The 12,630-nt window shown below is 50.8% G+C and overlaps 1 protein-coding gene across 1 annotated transcript in view; it reads left to right on the top strand.

Moving 5' to 3' along the window:
- The window catches only part of LOC138953978 (U3 small nucleolar RNA-associated protein 25 homolog), a 50,431-nt gene that overhangs the window by 35,430 nt on the left and 2,371 nt on the right, over positions 1-12,630 (top strand). Inside the window, exon 19 of the mRNA XM_070326005.1 lies at positions 11,439-11,537. Within this exon, the coding sequence (XP_070182106.1) occupies positions 11,439-11,537 (99 nt within the window). The remainder of the gene's footprint in view (positions 1-11,438; positions 11,538-12,630) is intronic.

Raw genomic sequence — 12,630 nt, forward strand, 5'->3', positions numbered from 1 at the left:
CGGCCGATCAGGTACGTGTTCATGGAAGTTCGGGGTGTTCGGCGCAAATGGGTGCTGCTCATCTCGACGGTTATTCCACCCTTGACGCTGGGGCCGGTACGTCCGGTCCCTCGTACTCGGGTTCAACTGCTTCGGCAAAGGGATTTCCGGCCACAGGATCTCTTCCGAGAGATCGTGGCACTTTCATTTCGTTACCATCGACTTCCGGTTCACAGCCTACGGGGGTTCCGGTCGTTGGTGGTAACGGCAATCCGTTTCCTGCCTTCACTTCCGCTCAGGCGGCTGTGGTCGGCGGGGGACAGGTTGGGTCGGCTTCCGGTCAAAGCACAGGTGTGCTTCCGGTCGCCTTTCCTTCCGGATTGCCAGCTACCAGTGGTAGCAGCTCGGCTATACCGGCTCCCCTTGGTGTGGTTACACAGGGTTCCGGTACAACGAGTTCATCAGTTCCGTTCAGGGACAATGATGGTTCCGGTCATGATCGGTCTTCATCGGACATCTTTGTTGATGATGGGGATGTTGACGAAGATTGTGGCGACTCTTCTGAGGCGGAACACAACTTTCGGGTTGAGAGGAGTTTCTCACGCGCGCTGAGTGCCGCCGCTGAGGTTACCTCTAGATATTTTGCGGAAGGGGTGTCAACTTCGTCTTCACGGCCAGCAGCACCGCCTTCCGCATTTGGCGATTTCCGGGGGGACACTGAGGATGGTGTCCGCTTCCGGTTTCGGGAGTCTCCCTCTATAGCCTATCAGATGGCTAGGGTCCTGGGTGCCAGTTCCGATAGCATCGTTCCTCTTTTAACTGCACATGGGGATGCGCCGGAGTCTGTTCAGAGTTGGTTGGCATCGCCGAGTGATTGTTCTCGCATGCCGGCGAATTTGAACCGTAAACCTAGGCTGTACGGGAAGCCTGTACATTTGATCGATTCTTTCGCGCTTCCGAGTTCCCCGCTTCAGGTCACTCCGGAGCTGGCGAACTTACGGAAGGATGGGTACAAGAAGGAGAGGCCTTCAGTTTGTACCGAAGCTGGCGTGATCGCGATTGAGGAAGCTGGGAGAGTTTCTCTCGAATGGTCTTCCGTGTCTGACACTCTGATTAGAGCGTTGTCCAGATCCATCTTTGTGTCGCTGGAGCCCTTTAAGTTCCGGGACGACGCGGTGGAAGAAGATGTTGTTACTTTGTTAGCAGCTCTTGCTAAGATCGTATCTCAGCAGACCGCAACTTCGGCCAAGTTGTACACGCAGGCCGTGATGTGGCGTCGCGAAGCTCTGTTGAAGGACTCGAGACTGTCGGATAAAGCCACTGTTGAGGCTTTGAAAGTTTCTCCTTTCGCGGGTCAGAGCCTACTGGGTCCTGAGTCTCTTGAGGCTCTCAGGCGAGAGTCTCAAGATGCGAAGGACTTGCATTTTGTTAAGCTGTCTGAGCTTGCCCTTAAGCAGGGTCAGAAAAAAGGTGGTTCGGCTCCGCCTTCATCTTCTCGCGGCTCTGGACAGAAGACGAGGTCGCACAGGGGTAGCAGTCGTTCTCGCCCCTACAATAAGAAACCTTCCTTCGGGAAGAAGGGGTCAGGTGGCAAGCCTAACCCCCAATGAAGGCTCCCCGATCCAGCCACTCCCCTAGCCCCTACCCCTTTGGTAGCGGGCGGCCTCTCAAGGGTCGTTCCAGCTTGGTTGGCTCTTACGAGCAACCCTTGGGTTACGGGAGTGGTTCGATCGGGGTTCCGGTTGCTCTGGTTGGAGGGCAAGGCCCCTCTAACCAGGACAACACCCAGGTTCAAGTTCCCCGCCGATCCAGAGGCTTGTGCCGTTATTCAGGCGGAAATTCTACTGCTCTTGCAGAAGCAAGCGGTAGAAGAGGTCATCGATCGTCGGTCCCCTGGCTTTTACGGGAGACTGTTTGTCGTCCCGAAAGCGTCAGGGGGTTGGCGACCGGTGTTGGATCTGTCTCCCTTGAACGGCTTTCTCCGGAAAGTTCCGTTCAAGATGGAGACTCCAGCGTCTGTCAGGGAGGCCCTACGTCCGTCGGACTGGGTCACTTCCATCGACCTGACAGACGCGTACTTCCATATTCTGATGCACAGGTCAGATCGAAAGTGGCTGCGGTTCCTGTGGGGCGACAGGGTGTTCCAGTTCAGGGCGCTGCCATTCGGGCTTTCGTTAGCACCCTGGATTTTCACCATGATAGTGCGCCAGCTTTGCGCATTAGTGCGCCAGAAAGGGATCCGTCTCAGAGTTTATCTGGACGACTGGTTGATTCTGAGTCAACAAGAGTCCCTGTGCGGGCAGCACACCCAGATAGTCTTGCAGACTGCGAGAGACTTAGGTTTCTTCGTGAACCAAGGGAAGTCCGACTTGGTTCCCTCTCAGGAGTTCACGTATCTGGGCATGGTGTTCGACACCCGAGCTTGGACCGTGCGTCCCGCCCAGCGGAGGATAGACAAGCTGCAGGATCTGGTCAGGTCTCTGTCAAGCCTCCGCCACGCGCCTGTCAGGGTGTTGGCGTCACTCCAGGGCCAGATGGAGTCGATGTCTACCCTGATTCCTCTGGGCAGAGTTCACAAACGCCCGTTTCAGGCGTTTCTGAACTCTGCCTGGGATCCAGCCTCGCAAGGTTGGAATCTGTCCCTTCCCCTTCAGGGATGGTTCCTGGAGTCAACAAGTCAGTGGTTGGATTCGGCCTGGCTGACTCGGGGCGTTCCGATTTCCTTGCCCCCTCCGGAGTTGCATCTTTTTACCGATGCGTCCCTTCAGGGTTGGGGAGCTCATCTGGAGGGGAACACAGCTTCCGGTCTTTGGGACCAGGATCAGAAATCGTTGCATATCAACATTCTGGAGTTGGAAGCAGTGCGCCTCGGGCTTCGGGAGTTCGTCGCCTCGTTGCGGGGCAGGCATGTGTTGATCCGCACGGACAACACCACTGTGGCCGCGTACCTGAACAAGCAGGGGGGTACGCGCTCGCTGGTTCTGTCCAACAGAGCTTGCGAGATTCTCGCTTGGGCGTTCCTTCAGGGGATTGTGGTTTCAGCGAAGTACCTTCCGGGGTGCCTGAACATCTTGGCAGATTCACTCAGTCGCACTTCGCAGATTCTGCACTCGGAGTGGACTATCGCACACCAAGCACTTCTGCGTCTGTGGACGCAGGTGGACAAACCCCTCGTGGATCTGTTTGCCACCCGGTTCTCTCGGCGTCTCCCAGTCTTCGTGTCTCCAGTGCCGGACCCGGAGGCTTGGGAGGTCAACGCCATGGAAATAGACTGGAAGGATCTGGTAGCTTATGCCTTCCCTCCCATTCCGTTGCTGAGCAAGGTACTGAGAAAGGCGGACTTGGAGAAGCCAAGGCTGGTTCTCATAGCGCCGTTGTGGCCGAGCCAGGCGTGGTTTCCGGACCTTCTTCGTCTAGCCGACGGTCCACCCATTCCTCTCGATCTTCGGGAGGGGGAGCTTCTACAACCGAGGTCGGGGATCCCTCACAGGGACCCTCATCTCCTGGCTCTACACGCTTGGGTTCTGTCAGGAGAGCGTTGAAGCGCGCTGGGGCGTCAGACCTCACTCTGACATTGGTGCAGAAGGCGCATAGAAGATCTACTTCTGCTGTTTATTCGTCCCATTGGGCTGCTTGGGCCCAGTGGTGTCGTCTTAACGGCGTTAACCCGTTGTCTCCACGTACTATGCAGGTTGCAAATCATTTGGCTTGGTTGTCCTCCCAGGGTCGGACGGCGTCTACCCTCCGGGTACGTCGTTCTGCCATTTCCACTACCCTCAAGCAGTTGGGACGTTCTATTACCCTGGACGGGGTGATCGCAAGTGTCATTAAAGGTTCCGCTCTTAGCTCTGCTTCACGCAGAACGTCTGTCCCAGCCTGGGATCTCTTACTGGTACTGGAATTTTTGCGCTCCTCGGTTTTCGAACCTTTGAAAGAGGCTAGTCTGTCTAACCTTACTAAGAAGACTCTCCTACTTATTTTGCTTGCGTCAGCGCGTCGGGGAAGCGAGGTTCACGCTCTCTCTGGACTTAATCAGGATATTTCTTTCGAAAAAGATGGCTCGGTTATCTTGCGTTTTTCGCCCGTGTTTTTAGCAAAGAATCAAAAACCTAACCAGCCGTCTCCTGTCGTGAACATACAGTCGCTGCGTTCTATTTTACCGCGCGGTGACCCTGACCTCTTGAACTGCCCGGTCCGGGCCCTGCGGGCTTACCTGTCTCGCACGGCTCCGTTAAGAGCTTCATCTCAGAAATTGCTTTTCATCTCGTTAAACGTAGCCAGGGATAAGGATATCGTTAAGACGACTTTGGCGAGATGGTCTGCCGGGCTTATAAGGCAAGCATATGAGTGGTGGCAGACACATGGGGGGGGACGCTCCGTTCTCCCATTACGGTCGCCTCGTACGCATGAGGCGAGAGCCTGGGCCGCCTCTCTGGCGGTCTTGCGCTCAGGCAGGATGACTGAAGTGCTCAGAGCAGCATACTGGAAGTCTGAAGACGTTTTTATAAACTTTTATCTACGTGATATTGCCAGCACTAGGCAAGATGGCTCGAGCTGTTTGCCTGCCATGGTGGCAGCTGGCCAGGTTCTACCGAAGGTTTAGGTGAGTTTCCCGCCGCCTTGTGTAGCAATCTGCTATTTATGTGAGTTGTAGTAAGAATATGTTATTTAATCGAAAATTTCTTATCAAATTTTCATTTAATTAATATACTTACCAACTCACATAGTTAATGCCCTCCCTACCTACCCCGCTTTGTGTGGTTTAAGGTGGTGTTTCAGTGGGAATGACTATACCGGCAGTATGTCCAGCGCATGCGCGGGCAGCCGGTGGGGGGAGGTAACTCCCGGGACCCGTTGTCAAGGGTTTGTTTTGTTTTGGGAGTTATCTCCCCCTGTTACCAGGGTCAGTGCTTCAATGTCTAACGCATCAAACTGAAGTTAATGCTATTTATGTGAGTTGGTAAGTATATTAATTAAATGAAAATTTGATAAGAAATTTTCGATTTGTTGCCTTCCGCTTGCGGTAGCGCAACAGTGCATGTCCCTCCGGGGATCCGGTCACAGCAAGGTTAGTGTCTGCAGCAGCCGTTTACGGCAGCTGCTCTTCCGGTTCCCGGAAGCAGAGGTTCACCGGCTAGTGCACAGGCTACTGTCACGTCCGGTAGAGCTTCGACTTACGTCAGCAGTCGTCCGCGACAGCTGCTTCCAGCTTTAGCCGGAAGTAAGAGGTTCACCGGCTAGTGCACAGACTACTGTCACGTCCGGTTCGAGCTTCGACTTACGTCAGCAGTCGTCCGCGACAGCTGCTTCCAGCTTTTGCCGGAAGTAAGAGGTTCACCGGCTAGTGCACAGACTACTGTCACGTCCGGTTCGAGCTTCGACTTACGTCAGCAGTCGTCCGCGACAGCTGCTTCCAGCTTGGGCCGGAAGTAAGAGGTTCACCGGCTAGTGCACAGACTACTGTCACGTCCGGTTCGAGCTTCGACTTACGTCAGCAGTCGTCCGCGGCAGCTGCTTCTGGCTCCGGCCGGAAGTAAAAGGTGTTTGACTTAAGGTCAAACAGGTCATTCCTTGAGTGCACAGGCTACTGTCACTTCCGGTCTGACTCAAGGTCATACAGGTCATTCCTTGAGTGCACAGGCTACTGCCACTTCGGGTTTGACTGAAGGTCATACAGGTCATTCCTCGGGTGCACAGGCTACTGTCACTTCCGGTGTGAATCAAGGTCTTACAGGTCATTCCTCAAGTGCACAGGCTACTGTCACTTCTGGTTTGACTCAAGGTCATACAGGTCATTCCTCGAGTGCACAGGCTACTGTCACTTCCGGTTCGACTAAAGGTCATACAGGTCATTCCTCGAGTGCACAGGCTACTGTCACTTCCGGTTCGACTAAAGGTCATACAGGTCATTCCTCGGGTGCACAGACTACTGTCACTTCTGGTTTGAATCAAGGTCATACAGGTCATTCTTCGAGTGCACAGGCTACTGTCACTCCCGGTGACTCAAGGTCATACAGGTCATTCCTTGAGTGCACAGGCTACTGTCACTTCTGGTTTGACTGAAGGTCATACAGGTCATTCCTCGAGTGCACATACTACTGTCACTTTCGGTTTGACTCAAGGTCATATCTACGGGTTTCTGGGCTTCAGCCCTCACTCTGTCCAGCAACAGATCTGGCATAGCGCTGCTGTTTCAGCTGCCCTTCCGACTCTGCACGGATTTTCCGGTTCATTTCCTGCAGCTTCCTCTGGATCGTCAGGGAACGTTGGACACGGTTTGCCCTTCGGGCATACGGGCCTCTGACCTCAGGCGAGCCAGCAGCTGCCACACACTTTGGTGGTGGGTTCGGCTGATCCCCTCACTCCCTGGCCTTCGGTTTTCGATGCCCCTCATCCTCCTCTTAGTCAGGGGTGAGGTTGGGCCGTTGACTGGCGGTAAAGGGGCCTCAGGCTCCGGCCTCCCCCGCTCAGCGTCTGTAAACCTCTCCTGCGCAGGCTTCTTCTTTCGGGACATTAGCGGCTCAGCGGAAGTTACCTTTGCCCAAGACGTCCCGGAATTTGCTGTCGTCTTTTGCCCTTCCGCGTGCACCTTTGCCGGTCACGCCGGAACTTCTTCTTTGGGGAACGATTCGGGTCCCCTGCTCTCTGAGCAGACTCTCTTCCCCTCTGAGGAAGTGGGCAGACAGCTTTTGGAACTTGCTTCCATTTCGGAGACACTCCTTTACGGAGTCCTTGGCGCCCTTTACACTCAGTAAAGAGCAGGACGCAGGGGATGCTTTCTCCACCTTTGCTAGGGCGAATTTAGAACAGAGGAGGCCTTCCTCTCTGCACAATGCTCATGCGGTCTCCTCGCCCATTCCTAGTTTATGAGGAATCAATGAGAGACACCCTTAGTTCTTCACCCTTGGTGGATGGGTCTCTCTTCGGCCTCCAAGGCCTCCTGGCCTCCAAGGCCTCCTGGCCTCCAAGGCCTCCTGGCCTCTAAGACCTCCTGGCCTCCAAGGCCTCCCTGGCCTCCAAGCCTCCGGGCCTCTAAGGCCTCCAAGGCCTCCTGGCCTCCAAGGCCTCCTGGCCTCCAAGGCCTCCTGGCCTCTAAGGTCTCCTGGCCTCTAAGGCCTCCCTGGCCTCCTGGCCTCTAAGGCCTCTAAGGCCTCCTGGCCTCTTGGCCTCCCTGGAGATAAAGACTTGTAGGGACCTTCAGTATTGTCTCCAGTTCTGTTCACATTATACACTAACGATTGTCAAGGCACTGTTACGACCCCTCTTGTGAAATATTCTGACGATTCTGCCCTTGAAGACCTGTCTGACTCTGATTCTGTTTATTTTTCTGAAGTTCAAAATTTCAGCTCCTGGTGTAAAGATAACTATTTAGCCCTAAATGTAACAAAAACAAAAGAGCTAGTTATTGACTTTCGCAAAAACCCAGCTACAGTTTCAGATTTGTACATAGATGGTGTGAAAGTTGAGCGAGTGACTGAATACAAATATCTCGGAACAGTCATTGACAACAAACTAAATTTCTCCTCAAACACTAAAGCTATCCACAAGAAGTGTCAGTCAAGAATCTACTGCTTACAAAAGCTCAGAAGTCTGAACATCAACAGCCGCATCCTCCAAACATTCTATACTTCATTCATTGAATCCATTCTCACTTTCTCTTTCATCTGCTGGTATGGAGGTCTGTGTGTGAAGAGTAAGAATGTGCTTGGGCGGGTGGTGAACACATGTGGTAAGATTGTGGGGGTGAGACAGGAAGGATTGACTGTGCTGTATGAACGACGTGTGGTGCGAAAGGCCCGTTGCATCATCCAGGATAGTAGTCATGTGCTCGCTCACCACTTTGAGGTCCTGCCCTCAGGACGTCGCCTCCGCACTCCCAGATTCCGCACGCTCAGAACTAAGAACAGTTTTATTCCAAAGTCAATTGGCTTTTTAAATACCTAAGTTAATTAAAACTAGTATGTGTACCGGTGAACATATGCACTGATTTCTGTGATGAATGAATGTGATAACCCTCGAATGACTAGTCCTGTGATAAATATTGTTCAATGACATATCTAGTCCTGTGATAATGATAGTTTTTAGCGTTAAACTTTTAACCTATTTGGAATCATGTTACTATTCCTGTTAGTGTACATATGCGTGCGCGAGTGTAGTATGCTTCGTATGGTATTTTTATCTGTTGTCTTATTATTTGTTTTGTCTTTTAATGTGCACCACACTGAAATTTCTCTGTATGAGATAATAAAGTATTCGTATTCGTATTCGTATTCTTTTGCTCTTCAAGCTTTGAAGCAGCAAAACAGGCTCTACCTAAAGCAGACTCAGCCCTTTCAGGCTAAGTCCTCAGCTCAGGTTTATCCGGAGAGGTTCTTTCACAGACGTCATAGTCTGTGTTTTTTAGAACAACAGCCGGTATTAGGGCATCCGGGTTTTTTAGCCTCGGCTGGTGCAACAGCCATTCCATCCGTTGGTGGTGGTGGTTGTTGTTTGCTCTTATGGACTCGGTCCTAGTGGGTCTTTCGCCGAGTTTGACTCTGTCTTTCTCTAGCGATCGGACTTGTTCTGGTGTTTCGTCCAAACTTAAGGTTTACTTGAGTTGGCCTCGGAAGTTACATTCAGATTTTCCTGAGTTTGCATTGGTTTTGGCAATGCATGGTGAGGAGCCTTTCTTGTGGCCTATCACTTTCTCAGCTTTATTGGCTAACCCTCTCCTTTCGGCAGAGGTCTAGTCAATGTTCCGGTTTTCTGGGTGCGGGCTTTTAGTCCAGCATCTTTTATGGCCGGTCTACGGGCGTTACGGCTCTCAGCCTTAGCCCGGGTAATAGTCTCTTGACTGGCACGGGCGACTACGGTCTCCGTGTCCCTGGAATCTGCGTCTCCCTCTTCTCCCTCATCCTGGCATGAGACGAGTCGGGGCGACTTCCGGTGGTTTGGGTTGCCGGTTAAGGCTTCCTTCTACCACTTGCAACTATTACGGACGCTTGCCAGTTGTTTTCCGTGTCTGACGCTCGGTTCTGAGGTAATCAGACGCGTTTGGCTTTTCAGCTAAACTCAGGAATTCTTTCTGGGTTCGGTCTGCCGCGAATTTTACTTCGGGCCTTTTCCCTGAGAACTCTTGTTCAGGGAGGCTTAAGGCTGGTTGGCTTCACGGTTTTCCGTTTTCCTTCCCAGTCTCGTTTTTTGGTTTAGGTTTTTGAGTTTCATTCAATTACCTACAAGCAGACTGCTCTGCGAACACTGACTTTTTGTCATTTTGTTTAGGGTCACTGGTCACATCAAGCTTTGGCCACGGCGGTTTCCGCTTTCCGGTGCTTACGCACTACCTTAGGTCGCTGCTTCCTCTTTTTTACCCCTCTCTCTGCTTTCGCAGGGACCGGTAGAGGACGACCGGTGACCGTCTCCTTTTGAGATTTTCTCATTGAGTCGGACTCTCACTCATGGAGCATTTCCAGGCCGTTAGCATTTCCTTCCAATAGAAAGGGGGGGGGGGGGGGGAGGGGGGGGTCAGCTTGTCTTTCCCTCTACTCTGAAGAAACCTCGGGTCCTTTCCGGACTGTTTTACGGTTCAGGAGTTTGGAAGAAGTGCTGGGCACAGCTTACCGGCTCTCTGATGTTGTCTTTCGCATTTTTTGCCTGAGAGACATTGCGGCTGTCAATCAGGATGGTTCTCGGTCCTCTTTCTGTCATTTGGCAGTGGGCCAGTTCCTGGCAAGGGTTTTAGAGTGAGTTAGATGTTTTCTTTCTCACCGGGTCCTTTCCTGACTTTGGCAGTGGGCCAGTTTTTGGCAAGGGATTTTCTTTCCCTCCGCCTTGGCATAGCTATCTGCTATCTTTTCCCCTAGGCGCGGCCCGAGCTCATTTTCCAGGGCCTGGGCCTCCTCCTCGGCCGTTTTACGGTCTAGGAGGTTGAATGACGTCCTGCGCACACCTTACTGGCGCTCGGCTTTTGTCTTTATCAGTTTTCGTAGGGAGACCTGGCTGCCGCCTGGCAGTATGGATCTCGGTCCATTACTGCCTTGGTGGCAGCTGGAGTATGTCGCTCCAGAACTTTAGAGTGAGTTTGAACTTTTTGATCTTACCCACCACCTTGTTGGAGTTATCTGCTAATCATGTGATTCGGAGTAAGAATATGTAATTTAATAGAAAATTTTTAATTAAATTTTGATTTGATTAATATACTTACCCGAATCACATGGGTAATTCCCTCCCGCCTGCCCCGCTTTATAGTTTCTTAGTATTCTATAAGTCGATTGATCTGTGTATCATGTGACCAGGCACCATTAGTGACGTAGTTCACCCTAAGGGGAGGCAACCTAGTGTGGCAAGTACTATGGTGCTGTCACTTTTTTAGTTGGGGTTGCTTCCCTTATACCTAGACGGGTAGCTTTTATCAGACCTTGGCATCTCCAAGTGTGTCAATGCTAATCATGTGATTCGGGTAAGTATATTAATCAAATCAAAATTTAATTAAAAATTTTCGATTAAAACAACAGTATGTATCTTAACCCTTTCGCTGCCAATCAAAACTTGCGTATGTGCATTCCTGACTGCCAGGGAATATTGGAGTTCGGGGTGTAATAATTCACAAAAAATTCTAGCTCCAAACTGGCAGTAGGTAGGTAAGTAAAACCTATGTTATTTTTAAAGGAAATTGAACCAAGAATCTGTTTTTAGTGTCTAATCATGGAAATGATAATTAGTTTGGCTTATAATGATGTTTAAATATGAACTTTTGAAAAATCAGTCCGGCGCATCTTCCGGTGCCTGTGGATCAAACACAGGTGGCTGTTTTGCTTGCTCCAAGAAAGGATTATAATCACTATCATCTACCTGTTTCCAACGAATCGTCCGAAAGAAGATCTCCCCCTTCCCCTGTCAGTATCCATAATCATTTGCACCGCCTGTAGCGTCAGTCCGGCTTTGTTTTTCCCTACTAGGGCCCGGTCGACTGTCACCGTTAGCCATTTTGACGAGTCGAGATTTCTCTCCCCTACCCTGTCGCCAAGGCTGAAAATAGCCTTCAGACGCAAAACCGCGTCACCATTTATGTTTATTCATGAGAATGAGGTATCCTACCAAGCCATTGGCTGCTATTTGTGTGTCAGCAGTGACGTAGCATTTCTGGAAAATCCCGGAACGGAGAAGACGGGTTTACCCGTCCTAAGGCGCTGCGGCTGCACAAGCGCATGACGGGAAGGCAGTCAAGTGGTTAAATTGAATAATGAAAATTGAGTTTACTGTGCATTCTTTGAGTGACAATCTAAGAATATTTAAAATTGTGGGGAAAATCGAAAGAATTGTCATAAGATTGTAAATTGATTGATCTGTTTGAACAGAAATAAATGTGATACTGAGTGGCGAATATGTAGAATGTTGAAATATTGGTTGATCAGTTTCATCAGAACTAAACATGACACTGGGTAGATAGTGCTTACAATGTTAATGTTGTGTTACAGGTATGACTCCTCCAAAGGTGTGCGCAGGGCCCGCATTGAGTTTAAGAGGAGGAAAGCTCAGTTCATGCTGTACACAGACAGGATTCACTTCTTCCGCAGGTCAGTTCATTGCTTTTGATGGCGGGCGCAGTGGGGTGGTGGTAAGATGTCGGCCTCCTAATCGGGAGGTCGTGAGTTCGAATCCCGGTCGCTGCCGCCTGGTGGGTTAAGAGTGGAGATTTTTCCGATCTCCCAGGTCAACTTATGTGCAGACCTGCTAGTGACTTAACCCCCTGCGTGTGTACACGCAAGCACAAGACCAAGTGCGCACGGAAAAGATCCTGTAATCCATGTCGGTGTGCACGCAAGCACAAGACCAAGTGCGCACGGAAAAGATCCTGTAATCCATGTCGGAGTTTGGTGGGTTATGGAAACACGAAAATACCCAGCATGCCTACTCAACGAAAGCGGAGTGAGCTGACTATGCTCTCAGAGTATAGTGTGGGGAACCCAAATGGGCAAACGAGCTCACACGTAACCAGACAATTCTGGAACGCTGAAGAAGAAGAAGAATTGCTTTTTGTATAATACAATTTTAACCCTTACACTGGTGCAATTCTGTAACACATGTTACATAGCCACTGGTGAATGAACAGAGAGAGAAATAAAGAAAAACGGTCATATAGGTTTTCGCATCCATGGGAGGTAATCGGAACCGACCAAACAGACTGAGCCAGTAGCGCGACATATGTCGTGACAACCAGGTGACAGTATACGTAAAGTAGCGTGACGTATGTCGCGACAACCAGCCTAAGGGTTAATCTAAATAACAAAGTGGCTGTGGTGAGATGAACAAAGTTGAAAAACAAAAGAATTCTGTACTCACCGATATTCTGTCCTTGTATCGGTGAGTACAGACACTCACCGATATTCTGTCCTTGTATCGGTGAGAACAGACACTCACCGATATTCTGTCCTTGTATCGGTGAGTACAGACACTCACCGATATTCTGTCCTTGTATCGGTGAGTACAGACACTCACCGATATTCTGTCCTTGTATCAGTGAGTACAGACACTCACCGATATTCTGTCCTTGTATCGGTGAGTACAGACACTCACCGATATTCTGTTCTTGTATCGGTGAGTACAGACACTCACCGATATTCTGTCCTTGTATCGGTGAGTACAGACACTCACCGATATTCTGTCCTT

The sequence above is a fragment of the Littorina saxatilis genome, linkage group LG17, assembly GCF_037325665.1.
Source record: "Littorina saxatilis isolate snail1 linkage group LG17, US_GU_Lsax_2.0, whole genome shotgun sequence".
NCBI classification, from domain to species: domain Eukaryota; kingdom Metazoa; phylum Mollusca; class Gastropoda; order Littorinimorpha; family Littorinidae; genus Littorina; species Littorina saxatilis.